The sequence below is a fragment of the Ixodes scapularis genome, unplaced genomic scaffold, assembly GCF_016920785.2.
Source record: "Ixodes scapularis isolate PalLabHiFi unplaced genomic scaffold, ASM1692078v2 PGA_scaffold5__190_contigs__length_132052651, whole genome shotgun sequence".
Lineage (NCBI taxonomy): Eukaryota > Metazoa > Arthropoda > Arachnida > Ixodida > Ixodidae > Ixodes > Ixodes scapularis.
The window spans coordinates 74,582,367-74,597,492 of record NW_024609880.1 but is presented as its reverse complement, the minus strand read 5'-3'; the positions used below and the strand labels follow the sequence as shown (position 1 = coordinate 74,597,492).

The window sequence follows — 15,126 nt, the reverse complement described above, 5'->3', positions numbered from 1 at the left end:
TTTGTGGCATCTATATAAATTATGAAATTTTTGTTTTATTTGTGGATTATGTACCATATTTTCCGGTGTATAAGTTGTGATTATTTCTTCACACATTATTCTTGTTGCGTTTTGTACAGCAATGCAACTTTTATATGTTTTTTCTTTTTTAATTCACGGTGCGACGCAATTTCTTTTTATGCCCCGTGTGCTATTGTTTGTTGAGCACCATAACTATGTAGTGTTGCCCCTCCCAGGAGGCACTGCTGTCACCGCACTCTTCTACACTTTTCATAACTGACTCGGAAAGCGAGATATTTTACAGTTTCCTCAAAGCGGCTCAATGTAGAAAGGCAAGACAGTGAGAATAAAACTTTTACAGCATGTGATCGACGTTGCCTGATTCAGCCATGGTTCTGTATTCTTTTGCCCCAGTCCAGTAACATTGAAAGGTGAGGAGGCTGATAACACGCATTGCAGAAAGTTTCTCGCGTCTTTCCTAGTTTTCGTCGGATGAGCAGTTTTTATCTGCCATGCTCCAGCCGTGTTGCTACATGAAAAAGGAAGGATTCCGGCTAGCCAATCTTCTAGCAGTACTCAAAGAAGTCTGTCAATGTTTATCTATCTGCCTGCGCATCGATGCTCGCGTTATCTTCATGACTTGGCCTAGGCTAGGCGTAGTGCTCCAAAGCTTGCTTCACGAGCGTCTGGCACGTTAATCTTCGTTTTGCTTGGCATATGTGCGCTCGAATAAAGCATACAACCTTCTCATTTTGCACGTTTTATGTCCTTTTGCTGCGAATCACTCGGTTTCCTCCGCCAGACAGCGCCGCGCTATGGCCATTTTTTGCGAGTCAAAACGTCAAAGTTGCGCGTCAAACGGTATGTGTGATCGAGCCAATTGTGTGCAACTTCGATTTCACGATACCATTGAGCGTAAAATGAAGAGAACCAATATTGTGAACCGTGCAAAGAGGTGCGACTTATACAAAGATGTGACTTGTATACCAATTTTTCTGTGAAAACTGCTCAGTATACGGAAGTGTGACTTACAGTCCGGAAAATACAGTAGGTCTTTTAAATTCCTCTATGATACAACAAGGCCTGAAAGATATCCTCCTTAATCTCTGTATTTCCACCTTTTCTAGCCTCTTCCTTTCATTCCCCTTTTCCTCTTTTGGACTGCTTCTGCTGTCTCCCTTTTCCTCGCTTGTTTGGGTTTTGTTCTTGTTTTTCACTGCTTATTGTCAATTGTATGAAATCTTCCCCTCTGTGTGCATCTCTCCTAAATAATGACAAGAAGTTAGCATTCTTTTTTATTTATTTATTTATTTTATTTGGGTGGAAAACTGCTGAAAACTAGGATTGTTATATCTATGTATTTTTTCTGAGGCTTCTTGTAATACTATTACATTGTTTACACCACCCCCCCTCCTTAAAAAAAAACAAGAAAAACACCGACATGGGTGTAGCATTGCAAATATTTTGCTAGATTTCACAGGCAATAATGAGGATAGCCAGTGATATATTTTTGCGTTAAGGGTACCAAATGAATATTTACCTTATTTTTATGTTTTATGAAGCTTTTCTGTGAGTTGTGCTTATTTTCGCTTTCATGTGGCAATTTACAATCACTAAGATAGCAATAAGTGTATTATTCAAGATAGGGAGATAGATACCTATAAGTAAATTGATCAACTATATAGAATGTCTAGTACTGTGTTGCTGAAAATTGGTTAGGTCTTTTGCCAAAAGCACTGTATACACAGATCATCATTCCTTATGCCTAAAGCGCGAGACACATGGATGGCAGAATCGTCCGATCCGACAGTTCGAACGCTGCTCCGAATCGCCGCATGCGACAGTTTGAGACACACGCTTCCGACCTTGTATGCGACACGACGATCCGTTCGGCTCCGCCCAGGAGATCCAAGCACTCTAGCAGAGGTCCGCATTTACAGATCTCTGGCCCCAGATTGACAGTTTAGCTGACACGAGCGAAGTTAGAAGCTCGTTCTCGTTAGCTTGTGCATTCTTTGCTGGGGCCATCTTTCTCGAATGGGTCAGCGGCATCCACGCGTCCGGTTTTCCGTCGCCCGTCCTGTTTTCTTGTTCGTCCCGACAGACCCAGTAGGTCATCATGACGTTCGCGCTAGCTGTGCTGTCATTGGCTGGACGCATCCGACAATCCGTCCACCGTGCGAAACTATCTGGTGCGTTGGACGCATGTCGGATCGCCGATCCGACGTTTGAAGCGACCAAATTTTTTGGATCAGGCAGTCGTACTGCCGGATCGGACGTCGGATCGGATGGATTTTTCGCGCATGTGTCTCGTGCTTAAAGCTTACAGTGATAGAAACAGGCAATACTGGGATAGCATAACAGGCAGATTCTCTGCACTTTGGCTGTCCTGGAGGGATCTAAATGGATGGGATGGGGACAAGTTGGGCTGGATTTATAAATGTGCGCATTTTAAGTGCTTTCAATTGTACCGAGCAGATCAGTTTAAACTGTACACTAAATGTTTTAATAGCTGGTCACAAATTACAAGGAGCATTTGTGCCCAAAGATTTGCCTTGGCTTGGCTTACTGAGCTAACGGAGTATAATTATTTATTGACAGGATTGAACGGATGGCTCAAGACATTGTGCAGCACTACAACGAGAAGCCGTTCCGGGCGCTGTGTGTGCTCAAGGGTGGCTATCGCTTCTTTGCTGACATGCTCGACAGGATCCGACAGTACTACCATTTCGGAATCTCGTCAGCACCGTTCTCCACGGACTTCATTCGAGTAAAAAGCTATGTGGTGCGTGTCCATAGTGTCGCCTCTTACGATATTTATGTCCATTTTAAGTTCATGGATTCTTCCAAATGCACACGTACGAAACTAGGGTTGTTCCTTTGTGATCCCTATGACAGAAGCTCATTGAGAACTCGTATTTAGCCAGAATTTCACTTCAGAAAAATTTCTATACTTTGACCATTATTTTTATTTTTTTTCTCTGTATTATGCCAAAGTTTTACAAAGGTGGCATTTGATTTGAGTAACCAACTTTTTTAGGCCCCAAAAGTGTTCAGTAAATACCCCATGCATTCCTGAGTTATACAAATAAAAGGTCTTATGCTAATTTGTTTTTAAATGAAGAATTTCTGTTAGATTTGTTACCTATACTTTCAATGCATATGCTTCGTTAATTGAGGCTAGAGGTCTCTTTAGTCGAAAGCGATTGGTCACAAAAATGCATTTGCTGTGGCACTCTGTTATCAAACAAATTTCTGTTTGAGTAACGCAAGCTATGCCGCAAGGTTTATATAGTACTGGAGTGTGGCAGCCGTGATACAAAAAATAACCGATGAAGTACTTCGACTTCATCAGCAAGAACAGTAATATGAAAATGAGAGCATGTGTGCCCATTCATTGCTGTTGTCTGTCAGATCACAATGTAAAGGTTGTCATCCTTTTTGGAAAGCCTTCAGGTATTGAGAGTTCATTATCTGAGTGAGCAGGTAAGAGTATTGAAGTTGTCAATTAAATGTAGCAGTACTAATTGCTTGCATCTGCTTGCACTTTATTGTTGATGAGTGGTTGAATATGTCTGGTTTCCTCTAATGTTTGCTTTTATAGCCTCATCAATTGATTATTTTTTTCTAAAGGAATGGTACACATATTACTGTAAATGAGTAAGCCGGGACTGTTTTTACAATTCTTTGGCTTGCCAGGCGGGAAGTAGTATTGTCACTAATGAAAACTTTTTTTAACTATGCCTCTCCCGACTTGCCAAGATCAGGTAGGCAGTCGAATCAACATGAGGGTGATATGTTCATCTTATTGTCTTATAAACGTTGGGAAGATATCTGTTTAATTTTAGCATCATGGTTTCCAGGTTACCGGAGTAATTTTAAAGGTTCTTTTTATTTGCAGTAATGTTTGGAGGTGGGCTAGTCGGTGATGCATTGTAAACATAGAAATAAAACAGCGCAAACGAACACAAGGACAAGTAGAAGAAGGGACACAGACACAGCGCTGACTCACGACTTACTTTCTTTCTCATCTTTTTAAAACATATCAATGTAAGAAAACAAGAAATGAAAAATAAAAGAAGAAGAATCCAGCATGTAGGACACCTTCTCTGTCATATGCCATCTGAGGAATTGTTTAAAGAAACTATACATTATATACCATTACAAAAAAAACAAATTAAAAAAAGCCAAAAACCACAGCGCGAGCCCTAATGCTCTGTGCGTACCTGTCTTGCACGCGGACTCTTGGTATGTCGGAACCCTTTTCTGGCTGCATGTAGGCACGCGCCTGTGGTTATAGGATCACTCCCATGGAAGCAGAAAGAAAGTATTAAACAAACGTGCCCTAACTCCGAAGAAACTCTAACTCTTCACTGTATAACGTCACTGACTCTGAACTGACGCATAGATCTTTCAATAAAGAAGCTCTCAAACATGATTTTGCAATAGCTCTTTTTACAACTTTTACAACAATGAATCTACGCACTCAAAAGTTGTAAAAAGAGCTATTGCAAAATCATGTTTGAGAGCTTCTTTATTGAAATCCTGTGTTCACAGAAGTTTCAACAGCTTTCTGGCTCAAGTCGATAGGTTAAAATAAGCGGGTTTCCTGAAACTTGTCATAGTGGGGGTAGCAAAGTCACTTTTAAGATTATTCAGGAATCCCCTTAACATACTTGACAATGTTAGACAAAAGCCTGCCTCTCGACCGGTGGTAATACATACCATATTTGCACAGTTTTTCCCACAGGATCAAAAAAGTGGCTGTTAAATAAGAAGTTCCCATAGTCTTTTCAGCACCTTCCAAGCTATCCCGTTTGTGTGCGTCCATTGAGAGAGCAGGACTTCAGCGTGTAGGGTGTGGAATAAACCATCGCATCAAATATGTAGCTTGTGCTGTGGGGGTCGTTTATAAAATACCCTTTTCATGTGGTAAAGTGTATATTGGGCAGACGGGCAGATGTATTAATGTTCGAGCTCGGGAGCATTATCTGTCTTTGAGGTCTTCACCTTCGGGTCACCTAGCCATTCATTGTGATAGGTGTGGTTGTTCCCCTCGGTTAAGTGACATTGAAATTTTGGCTAAACATTCACAAAAAATGGCAAGGGAAATTCATGAAGCGTTTTACATTCGACAACACGGCCCCGATGTATGCGTCTGTTCAGAGTCGGTGACGTTATACAGTGAAGAGTTCGAGTTTCTTCAGAGTTTGGGCACGTTTGTTTAATACTTCCTTTCTGCTTCCATGGGAGTGATCCTATAACCACAGGCGCGTGCCTACATGCAGCCAGAAAAGGGTTCCGACATACCAAGAGTCCGCGTGCAAGACAGGTACGCACAGAGCATTAGGGCTCGCGCTGTGGTTTTTGGCTTTTTTTAATTTGGTTTTTTTGTAATGGTATATAATGTATAGTTTCTGTAAACAATTCCTCAGATGGCATATGACAGAGAGGATGTCCTACATGCTGGATTCTTCTTCTTTTATTTTTCATTTCTTGTTTTCTTATGTTGATATGTTTTAAAAAGATGAGAAAGAAAGTAAGTTGTGAGTCAGCGCTGTGTCTGTGTCCCTTCTTCTACTTGTCCTTGTGTTCGTTTGCGCTGTTTTATCTCTTTTTATTTAATTGAAAGATTCCTGCATATCAGGACTGAGCAGATATAGTACTCCAAAAAGTGTTTGGAAATACGTTGAACTGAGATACATATATGTTAAGACCCAAAATACAGATGCTGAGATACATTTGTCCTTTATGCAACCCTGAGATATACTTCTGCAAAAACAGCGAAAAAAGTATTCCGGAATACAGATAGAGATACATATAGAAATATGTTTGTTCCCAAACAAACGTTTGCATTCACCATGCCCTGGAGAGGGCATGGTGAATGCCAGGGCATGGTGAATGCCACCATGCCCTGGAGAGGGCATGGTGAATGCAAACGGTGTCATTTTATGCACTTACCCTTACCTTAAACTTTTTATTTATCAAAAATGCTGCTAAGAAAACGTTGCCCCCTGTAAGTCATATAGTTACTGAATGGTAAAGACTGCATGAAATGCTTGACGAAAGGCGTCTGCACGAAACAAACCCTGTCGTCTTATATGCTTGTGACTCGCCCATAGTATGGGGACACCGGACAACAGAGCCGTACCTTTTCTCCGCTCAACTCCTTTACAGCGTTTGCCTGCTAAATTGGAAAAAGTGGAAGGCTTTGGGAGGAGCTTATTCTGTTATTTTTGCAAATTATTCTTTAAGCCACAGTTTTTAACATTGGTGTCTGTGATGGATCATAGGGCGGGTTCATGTTGTTAATTCTGAAGCACCTTGCACCGAGCGGATGTTTTTATCTCTTGAAGTCATCGTAAAAACGGCAACAAATGTAACGAGATACCCAAGTCTGGCAAAATATTGCGATGCGAGGTATATGCTGTAAATGTATTTCACTACTGAGATACAAATACATTTTTCGGGTATCTCAATACAGAGATACAGATACTTGAAAGTATCTCTAAGATACTATCACAATACATTTGTATCACAATACTGCCCAAGCCTGCTGCATGCCATTACCTTACATGGCATTGGTTTTGTTCTATTGTTCTAGGATGACAAGTCAACTGGCAATGTGACCGTGGTTGGACTGGACAATATGGAGTGTCTAAAGGGAAAGGTGAGGCAGAGTTATTTATATGCTTGTTATAATTACATGTATAACATAATGTCGGTTGAAACCCCGAGTTTGGTTCTTATAATCTGGCAACCCAATTTAATACAAATAGATTTTGTTTTTGTTACTAGAACCTCCTGATTGTAGAAGACATCATTGACACTGGAAGAACCATGGCTGCTTTGCTAGAGCACCTCAAGACATTTGAGCCTAATGAAATCAAAGTGGCTAGGTATGTACACACCTGTGCCTCATATTAGTTTTCATGCTGAATAAATAAATAAATACATAAATCATCCTCAGTCCAAATGAGCAAACAAAAATGAAGCCTAGCCTTTTTTTATTTCTTTTTTTATGGTTTTATGTTGAATACAAGAGTTGAATGATTATGAAAGGGTTGATAACTGGGCTAGTTGGTAGTTAGACATTTGAACGGTATTAGCGCACACGTATGAAGAAGAGAAGAGACAGAAAAGAGCGCTACTCACAACTGTATTTACAAAGATGAAGAAAAGGAAGAACATCGTCAAGATCCCCATAAAGATGACAAAAGAAAGAAAAGGAAGCAGAAATATAAAACAGGAATATAAAACACCCGACTGTGTTTTATATTCCTGTTTTATATTTCTGCTTCCTTTTCTTTTTTTTTATCTTTATGGGGATCTTGACGATGTTCTTCCTTTTCTTCATCTTTGTAAATACAGTTGTGAGTAGCGCTCTTTTCTGTCTCTTCTCTCTTCTTCGTACGTGTGCGCTAATACCGTTCAAATGTTGAATGATTAGATAATCGTAGAAACCCATCAATGGGCAAGTTTATAATTTCGAGAGCACAGCAACCCCTCATCTTTTCTGATATTCTTTCACAGTTTCTGATACATAGTACAGCAGTTCCTAGTTGTGCATCTTGCTGTATTAAGGAACCAAGTTTAAGGACACCGGTCTGCATATTGACATGATCATTCTATCTTGGCTAACACAACTTGGTTTACATGGTTAACACATTATTTTCTCTTAGCCCTTCAAATGCAACTGGAGGCCAATTACACTGTGTTTATGCAAAAAAAAAAGGTCAATCTTTTTGTGAACAAAGCCCAGCCATATACTTTCGTGCAAAGCACATTTAGGGTCAGTTATTGCAATTATTTCTATTATAGATACTACTGGCTGCGAGTGCACCCAAGGCAGAGGCACACTAAAGTGGATAAGAACAAAGGCAATCCAAAGTGCTTGCACTGTTGCATGCAAGGTGCACTGTCATACAGGGCCTTTCAAACACTGTTAAATCTACAAAAGGCTGGCAGTCTTACAACCATCCTAACAGTGCCAAACAAATTTTATATCAGCATCAACACCATCTTGTTCATATTTACTAAAAAAGAATTTCAACAAGAGGATCAAGTATGAAACTCTACAGAGTACAAAAAACAGTTAACGTTCAAGTTAAAGAAAAAATACATTGAGGAAAAATTAAACATTTGTTAGATTCGAGATTTATAGAATGAGAGCTGTGAATCGCGAGGCACCAATGATGTTGAACTTAAAAAAAATATGATTTCTGGTGAGATATTGAGCATGGGAATGTATTGCCCAGCGTCCTAGTGCAAGGTGCTTTCTTTGAACCCAAATATTGGCTGCATGTTCACTTGCTGGACACCTTTTATAAATTGCAATGATTGACCTTTGCATACCCTACAAGAGAGAATGTCAGATGCACCGTTCATAAAAAGGTTGACCTATTTTTGGAGTAATTAAATATATAAACTGCATTTAGCATTGCATATTTTTACATGGCTTCAGTGGAGGGGCTGCATGCAAGAACCAGCTATACTGATTGCAGTTGATAAATTTGTATGTAAAGGAAACATTATTTGATTTTTCTAACTTAGAACTAACTATTTGATGTTTTTAACTTTGAAAAATATCATCCTGTATAATAATGCTGTGATAGAATGCTTTGTGGCAAGAATGATGTAAATTCAGATGACTAGGTAGTCCTTGATTAATGGTCATAATATTGTCTCTTTAACAGGTGGACTTTAATGGATATCAGTGGTCATAACAGATTGTACGAGATTAAAGCCAAATTCTTCATATTTCCCTTGCTTTTTTTTTTCAACAGTTTGTTTGTTAAGAGAAGTCCTGGATCCAGTGGCTACAGACCTGACTGTAAGTGGGCTGACCTGCCCTCGTTTCACAGTTTATAAATTAGTTGTCGGAGTGCATATAAATAGTGCACCAAACAGCAGCAATGAACTGGAACATGCCATACCTTTACCTTATCCTTCCTTCTTTCCAGATTGTGGCTTTGAGATCCCTGACAAGTTTGTTGTTGGGTATGCCCTGGACTACAACGACCATTTCCGTGACCTTAGTGTGAGTACTGTTGTACTATATTAAATTAGGAGGCAATGTGTAAATTTGCTTTAATGGGTAACGAACAACACAGAAACCCGGACAGAGTAGAAAACTGAAGACAAACACGGTGCTGATTTACAACTGAGCTTTAATGGACCTGACGAGTATAACTACCAAATTTGCTCGAACCAGAAGCCAATGAGTAGAGGCTCCTGACGTCCACAGATTACCCGCAGATTACCCACGGATATCTGCGATCAAGTGGCAGATGCAGATAAAAATTAATCGAATTGTGGATCGGATGGGAATATCCGCGGGTCCGGATTTGCATTTTTGCCAAGGCAGCCCATAGGCCTGTGCGACCGCAGAGTGTAGAGTAACTAAGTGAGTGATACTATGGAGTGCATCATTGAATGTTCTGCGGTAGCAAAATACTCTCCTAGAAAGAGGGTGCCAATCTGGGTACAAATGGTCTTTATGCCAGGAAATGCCCAATTCTCACCAAAGATTGCTTTAGAGCGTTTTATCTCGCCGAAAATGCTGTTGATAGAAAATGTAAATAAAGCAGGGGCATCAATTGTCCTGGGAAAATGCGTCCTTGCTTGGAGGGGAAAGAGCACTAAACGTTCTTCGGATGCTTAATGAACCCAAAGCCTTCAAGCCACAAGAAAGTAGAATCCTCCTACCCCAAGAGTGAGGTACAAGTTCCCATACCTCAGGCTTGTAACGCAGTTCATGAATGCCACCCCAGCATCAAGTGCACCAATGGAGAGATGCTTTTCATTTGCTGGCTCATCTGTAGCTTGCACCCCTATTGCTTCCCGCCTCTGCTCTAATCAGTTACTGTCAGCGTGCTTGGATCCCCTTGAGAAACCTTACTTGCCTTGCAATTTAAGAGTTGAACCAGTATGAATCCATCCATCATTGACGATATTCTGCTTCTACACAAACTCAACAAAAAAAAAAAAAAATTGGGTTGTGTGTATGTTTATACAGCCCAGAACTTGGTCTGCCTCACAGGGACGACGAGTCTCCCAGCTGTAGATGACCAATTTAGCCAGTGCAGTACAACCGCTAGCCTGGGTTCTTTAACGTGCATCACGCAGTAGTGATACACGACCGCATGCCGGTACGATGCTCATCCAGATCGAAACTGGGAGGGGTGGGAATTAAACCTAGGATCACTGCGAGCTTTTGCTCCCCTTGCTCCGAGCTGGTGTGCGCTAGTCCACTCGGCCACCGATCCCCCAGCAAACTCAACAAGTAAAACATAATGTGTGTGGATTTTTTTTTTTTTTTTTTTTTTCCTTGACAGTTGGAAAGTTGTTTTTAAGTATCTGGTTCGGAGCACGCAGTTTCGGGTTTGTTTAAAACTGAAACCGATAGGTGTTGCCATTATTGAATATTTCAATATTTTCCATATGGTGTAACCGCATCTTGTCGTGTATACACTGCTGCGGTGAATGAATGCATTTCACCTCCCACATTTTTTATTGTTTACCGAAATAAAATTACACAATGAGTTTATTTTCTGTTAATTTTCATGTGTTGAAAATATGCATCTAAGTAAAGTGGGTGCTGCAAACCAAAAAAAGAACTACCGTATATATATATATATATATATATATATATATATATATATATATATATATATATATTTTTTTTTTTTTTTTTTTAGCACATTTTTTGGGCAGATTTTGTAAAATCTCAAGACTATCTCACAACTGCAATCATCTCTCCAACGATGCAAAGTGTCTGGAAGATCGGCCGCTTATAATATAAATATGATAAAACAGAGTAGAATAAAATTACTTTCACTTTATTCTAGCTCAAAGTGCTTTGATTTTTTTCTTAAATTTTTTTTGTAGAAAGGTAAGCAAATGGCTCATAAGGTACTGTCCAGATGTCTTTTTTTAAAAGCATTAAGTGTTTCACGGAGCGAGCCGACGTCATCAGCTTTGAAACCATGCGAAACGGCACCTTAATGAAACTATGCGCAAAGCTAGCCAATGGCACCTTTTACACTTCAATCCCATTGGCTGGCGCGCGTCGACGAGGCACCCATTGGCCGCTGCGCGTCAGTTTGTGTAGTGTCATCAACACTGTGTTATCACACTGTTGTCGGTTGTACGGTGCCTGGCAATATATACGGCACATGGAGTAAACCAAGGGGTTCGTTCTGCTGGGAGCTACGTTGATGTCTGTTCCTTCCTCGCGCCGCAAAGCACACAACAGTTTGAACGATCGTTCGCCCGATGGCGCTGCATGTTCGCGAGGCAGCGGCGCCACCATTCCATGCCCAAGGTCAGCACGCTGTACGCCACAAATTAAAGAAGGGAGCGAAGAGCGGCGTGCATGCTTTCGCATTCACAACTCATTAGAAGTGCTTAGGTGTACCTCGAGCCTTTTTTTATGCTTGCTTTTATTATGTAAAATAAATGCGCGTATTGTGGGTTGGATGTGGTTCAGAATTTTGCGGATGAGATTCAGATGCGGATACAAAGTATGCAAATGCGGATCAGATGCAAAAATTTAAGAACATTGCGGATGTGGTTCAGGTGCGGATAGGAAGTTTGCGAATGTAGATCAGATGCAGATGCTCAAACCATTATCTGCGCAGGGCTCTACCAATAAAGGAAACAGCACTTAAAAAGGGCAAAACATGTTCCTAAAGTCATCTGCGCACACTGCTGTTCACCGATCTACAATCTACAAAGAGAACAGCAGTGCACGCAGATGACTCCAGGAACATGTGTCGTCCTTCTTAATGTTGTTTCCCTTACTGGCTTTTAGTTCAGGCAATTTTTGTATTTATACTCGTCAGATCCATTAAGGCTCGGATGTAAGTCAGTGCTGTGTTTGTCTTCATCTTCTACTCTATCTGTATCCCTACACTGCTTGTTACCTGTTCAAATGAACCAACTAGCCCATTTGTCAACGCTACTAGGTATAAATTTACACTAACCTCCCATTGTCTAAACCTTCATACAGCAAATATGACCTGACATATGCCATACTATTTACCAGGATGGTTCCCTGTTACAATATGGCTATGCTCCGTTTTGCCTAATACTATCGGAGCTACTAGCCAGTGTTCGGAGCATGTCGCAGGACCTTCTGACTGGGTGGAGCAACGTGTGGAGTGTCAAGTCACGTGACGCCCATGAGGCACTGCACTGGCTAACGTGGCTCATGAAGTTCCTTGCAGTGCGTCGTAAAGTGAAATTGAGAACAAGGAATTGTCATGAAACATGCATCTGTTCTTTGTTTCAGCATGTGTGCACCATCAGCAACCAAGGAAAGCAAAAATATGCAGACTCCAACGGGACGCTTTGAGCAGTGCCCGACTGTCTTGAGGATGTCTGGTCTACAGCCAAAACGTTACAAAGGACTAATTGTTATTTTTTATTTTGCTTTATTCTGAGGGCTGGACAAAAAGCCCTAGGCTTTTTTAGTAGTGCACTGAAAAAGATGTCTACATATCCGGATGAAAGAAAACATCAATGCACTCTCGAAATTTTCCTTCTAGTCCAAAAATGTCAGTATCAAGATTACCTCAGCTAGATTCAAATTTGTTGAAAGCCCGTGGCAAATGAGCCATGGGATCAGTTTTGTACAAAGGAAAAGGTTAAATAAGGAGTGAACACGGCTTAGCCTCCGAGGTACTCGGAAACATGCACTGCTCAGGAGCGCCGGCAAGTCTAGCCAACCCTTTAAAACATTGTCCAGGAGCATAAAATCCTGAATCATCCCTCTATTACACGAAAATTTGAAGCCAGTCAGATTACAAATTCTGTTATAGTCATAAAATACACTGGGTTGTAAATAATGATCATAAAACACACATAATTTATCTTTGGATATGCTCAATACTAGACAATTTGGTCACTCCAATGGAGTTTCACACAACATTCAATCTTAAGGTGGCATTGTACAAGGGAATGAAATAACATGAGAAAACAAATGCAGTTCCTAAAGGTGTCAGATACATGCTTTATGACACCTAAAGTGCATAGAGACGAATTGACAACATGCATAACGATTGAAAGAAATCTCAGTATCTATATAAACACCCAAGTCCCGAGTCAGACACACATGACTAATAACTGTAATATCTAAAGTGTAGCACAATTTCATGATGTCATGTTTTCTACCTAGAGAAATAACTTGTATTTGATTCGTTCATAACAAGACCTTTAGACAAGCACCACTTGGAGACAGAACACACATCGCATTGAAGAGATATAGGCAATTACTTCATGTTGCTTGAGTACATAGCAGATGTCAGCATATTTTTACCAACTGTTACTAATAACTTGTGTGGACTGGTTGATTGTTAGATGTCCACTTCTTACATCTTGCATTTAGCACATAGTCATGAAATAAGGAAGTGGAAGTTGATTAAAATCTGTGTGTTTGTTTTCAGGCGAGACATAAGACTGACCTGACCCAGTGAAAATATTTGTTATGCCAGACAAATGATTGTCAGGTGTTCTAGTTTGTTTCGCTGAGTATTCATTCCATAATGCTCAGGGGGGAGTATGTAGCTGTAAACACCTGCAGTCTGAAAATGCATGCATATACCAGTTTTCGTCAGAAACTGGGCATTTTACTTATAGTGAGAGCTTAAAACAACATTGTTATGAACAGTTTTGAATTCGAGATTATAGCCTTTGTTTATACATATAAGTCTGGTTTTGTACTTTGTATTTTTGCCGGTTTTGTACTCTCCTAGTTTCGTCGCCAAAGGATATTTGTTTGGTGTGCATAGTAATATTTTGAAAAGTAAAACTACCTAATTGGAGTATGTGTTGCGTCATTATTTACTTTGGAAACCAAGACATTGCATCAAGTTTGCGTTTTAACACGAGAACACCATTTGGTAATGATTGCAAAATTGGGGTTACAATTGCCTGTCTCACTTTGTCGCCGGATTTGCCCGAGACTTTGCAATGCTGACATTTTGTGCTTTTTGCCATCCGGGTTTTTAACATAAAAATGTATGTCTAAGAGGAGCTGAAACTTGCCAGACGATGAATATGCACCTAGTAGAACGTGGGACCAAACACAGAATTCAATGGCAATGGCGGGTTAATTGGTTCATACTTATACTTTGTTTCAGCTTAAAAGTCCAGACCAAAGTAAGGTTGGTCCGGACGGAGCCTGAGCATGTGTCCCTGAACAGTGCTTGAACTCCTCGAGCGGGTGTGCTTAGCAGGGATGATATATGTACAAAAGCGAAGTAGAAGGGTTTACACAGGACAGGCGCTGTGCTTATCTTGTGTCTTCGTTTCTTGTGCGTTGTGTCGATTTTGGTGACGTAACACCCTTTGGAATCTCAACAATTGCTGGTAGTGCCGGTTGGGCGGGATAAAGTGTACAACCTAGGGGAATCCCCGAGAAAAGCTCACCGGAGAAAAGCTCACCGGAGAAAAACTCACCGGAGATAAGCTCACCGGAGAAAAGCTCACCGCAAAACCGGCGGATGCGGAGAAAAGCTCACCGATTTTTTTTTTCTTTTCATATGGAGGCTGTTGGATCATGCGTAACATATATCAATTTATTATCATTAAAGTTTGTCAGCTTTGTCAAAAAGAAAATGTCCTTTTTTGTATTATTTGCCAAGCTTATTAAGTATATTGCTCCCAAATTAATAATGCGGGCCAGTGTTTTCTGCGGCTTACTCTCTAGGCAACTAAAGACTAACTGAAAATTTTATGAACTTGAATAACGTGAAAAAGTTCGAAAACTTATGTCTCCTTAAAACCTAAAAATCAAAACTGTAAACACCGAAAATCCGAAAGTGCATGCGCAACAACGCGGTGCCTGAAATTCTCGTTGAAGCTTTTATTAACCTATGAAAACAGGATAAAGCAGTCAGTAGGATATTGAGGCTTCTTTCTTCCGCGGACATGCACGTTTTCTAGCCGTTCGTGCTGGTATTTCCGCACGTTGCCTTTGTGTGATAGTGCCCTTCTAAGGTGAGCCACTCATGACTTTCAGAGCTGCACACTGGCACCATTGTTACTCGTGACCTTTATGAAAAATGGTCTTCTGTAAGGTAGCGAATAGGGCGAGTTGGTAAACGTTATACATGATGAAAA

General features: G+C 40.5%; 1 protein-coding gene across 2 annotated transcripts in view; it reads left to right on the top strand.

Annotated features, from left to right (window-relative positions):
* The window catches only part of LOC115311466 (hypoxanthine-guanine phosphoribosyltransferase), a 29,187-nt gene extending 15,361 nt beyond the window's left edge, over positions 1–13,826 (top strand). Inside the window, exons 3-8 of one of the 2 annotated variants that reach the window (XM_040209612.3) lie at positions 2,602–2,785; positions 6,605–6,670; positions 6,799–6,899; positions 8,787–8,833; positions 8,964–9,040; positions 12,296–13,826. In XM_040209612.3, coding sequence (XP_040065546.1) covers positions 2,602–2,785; positions 6,605–6,670; positions 6,799–6,899; positions 8,787–8,833; positions 8,964–9,040; positions 12,296–12,358 — 538 coding nt within the window. In that variant the 3' untranslated portion in view covers positions 12,359–13,826. Of the gene's footprint in view, positions 1–2,601; positions 2,786–6,604; positions 6,671–6,798; positions 6,900–8,696; positions 8,834–8,963; positions 9,041–12,295 lie in introns of both variants that reach the window. The other variant, XM_042294080.1, reaches the window with a different exon arrangement.
* Positions 13,827–15,126: the final 1,300 nt, after the last annotated feature.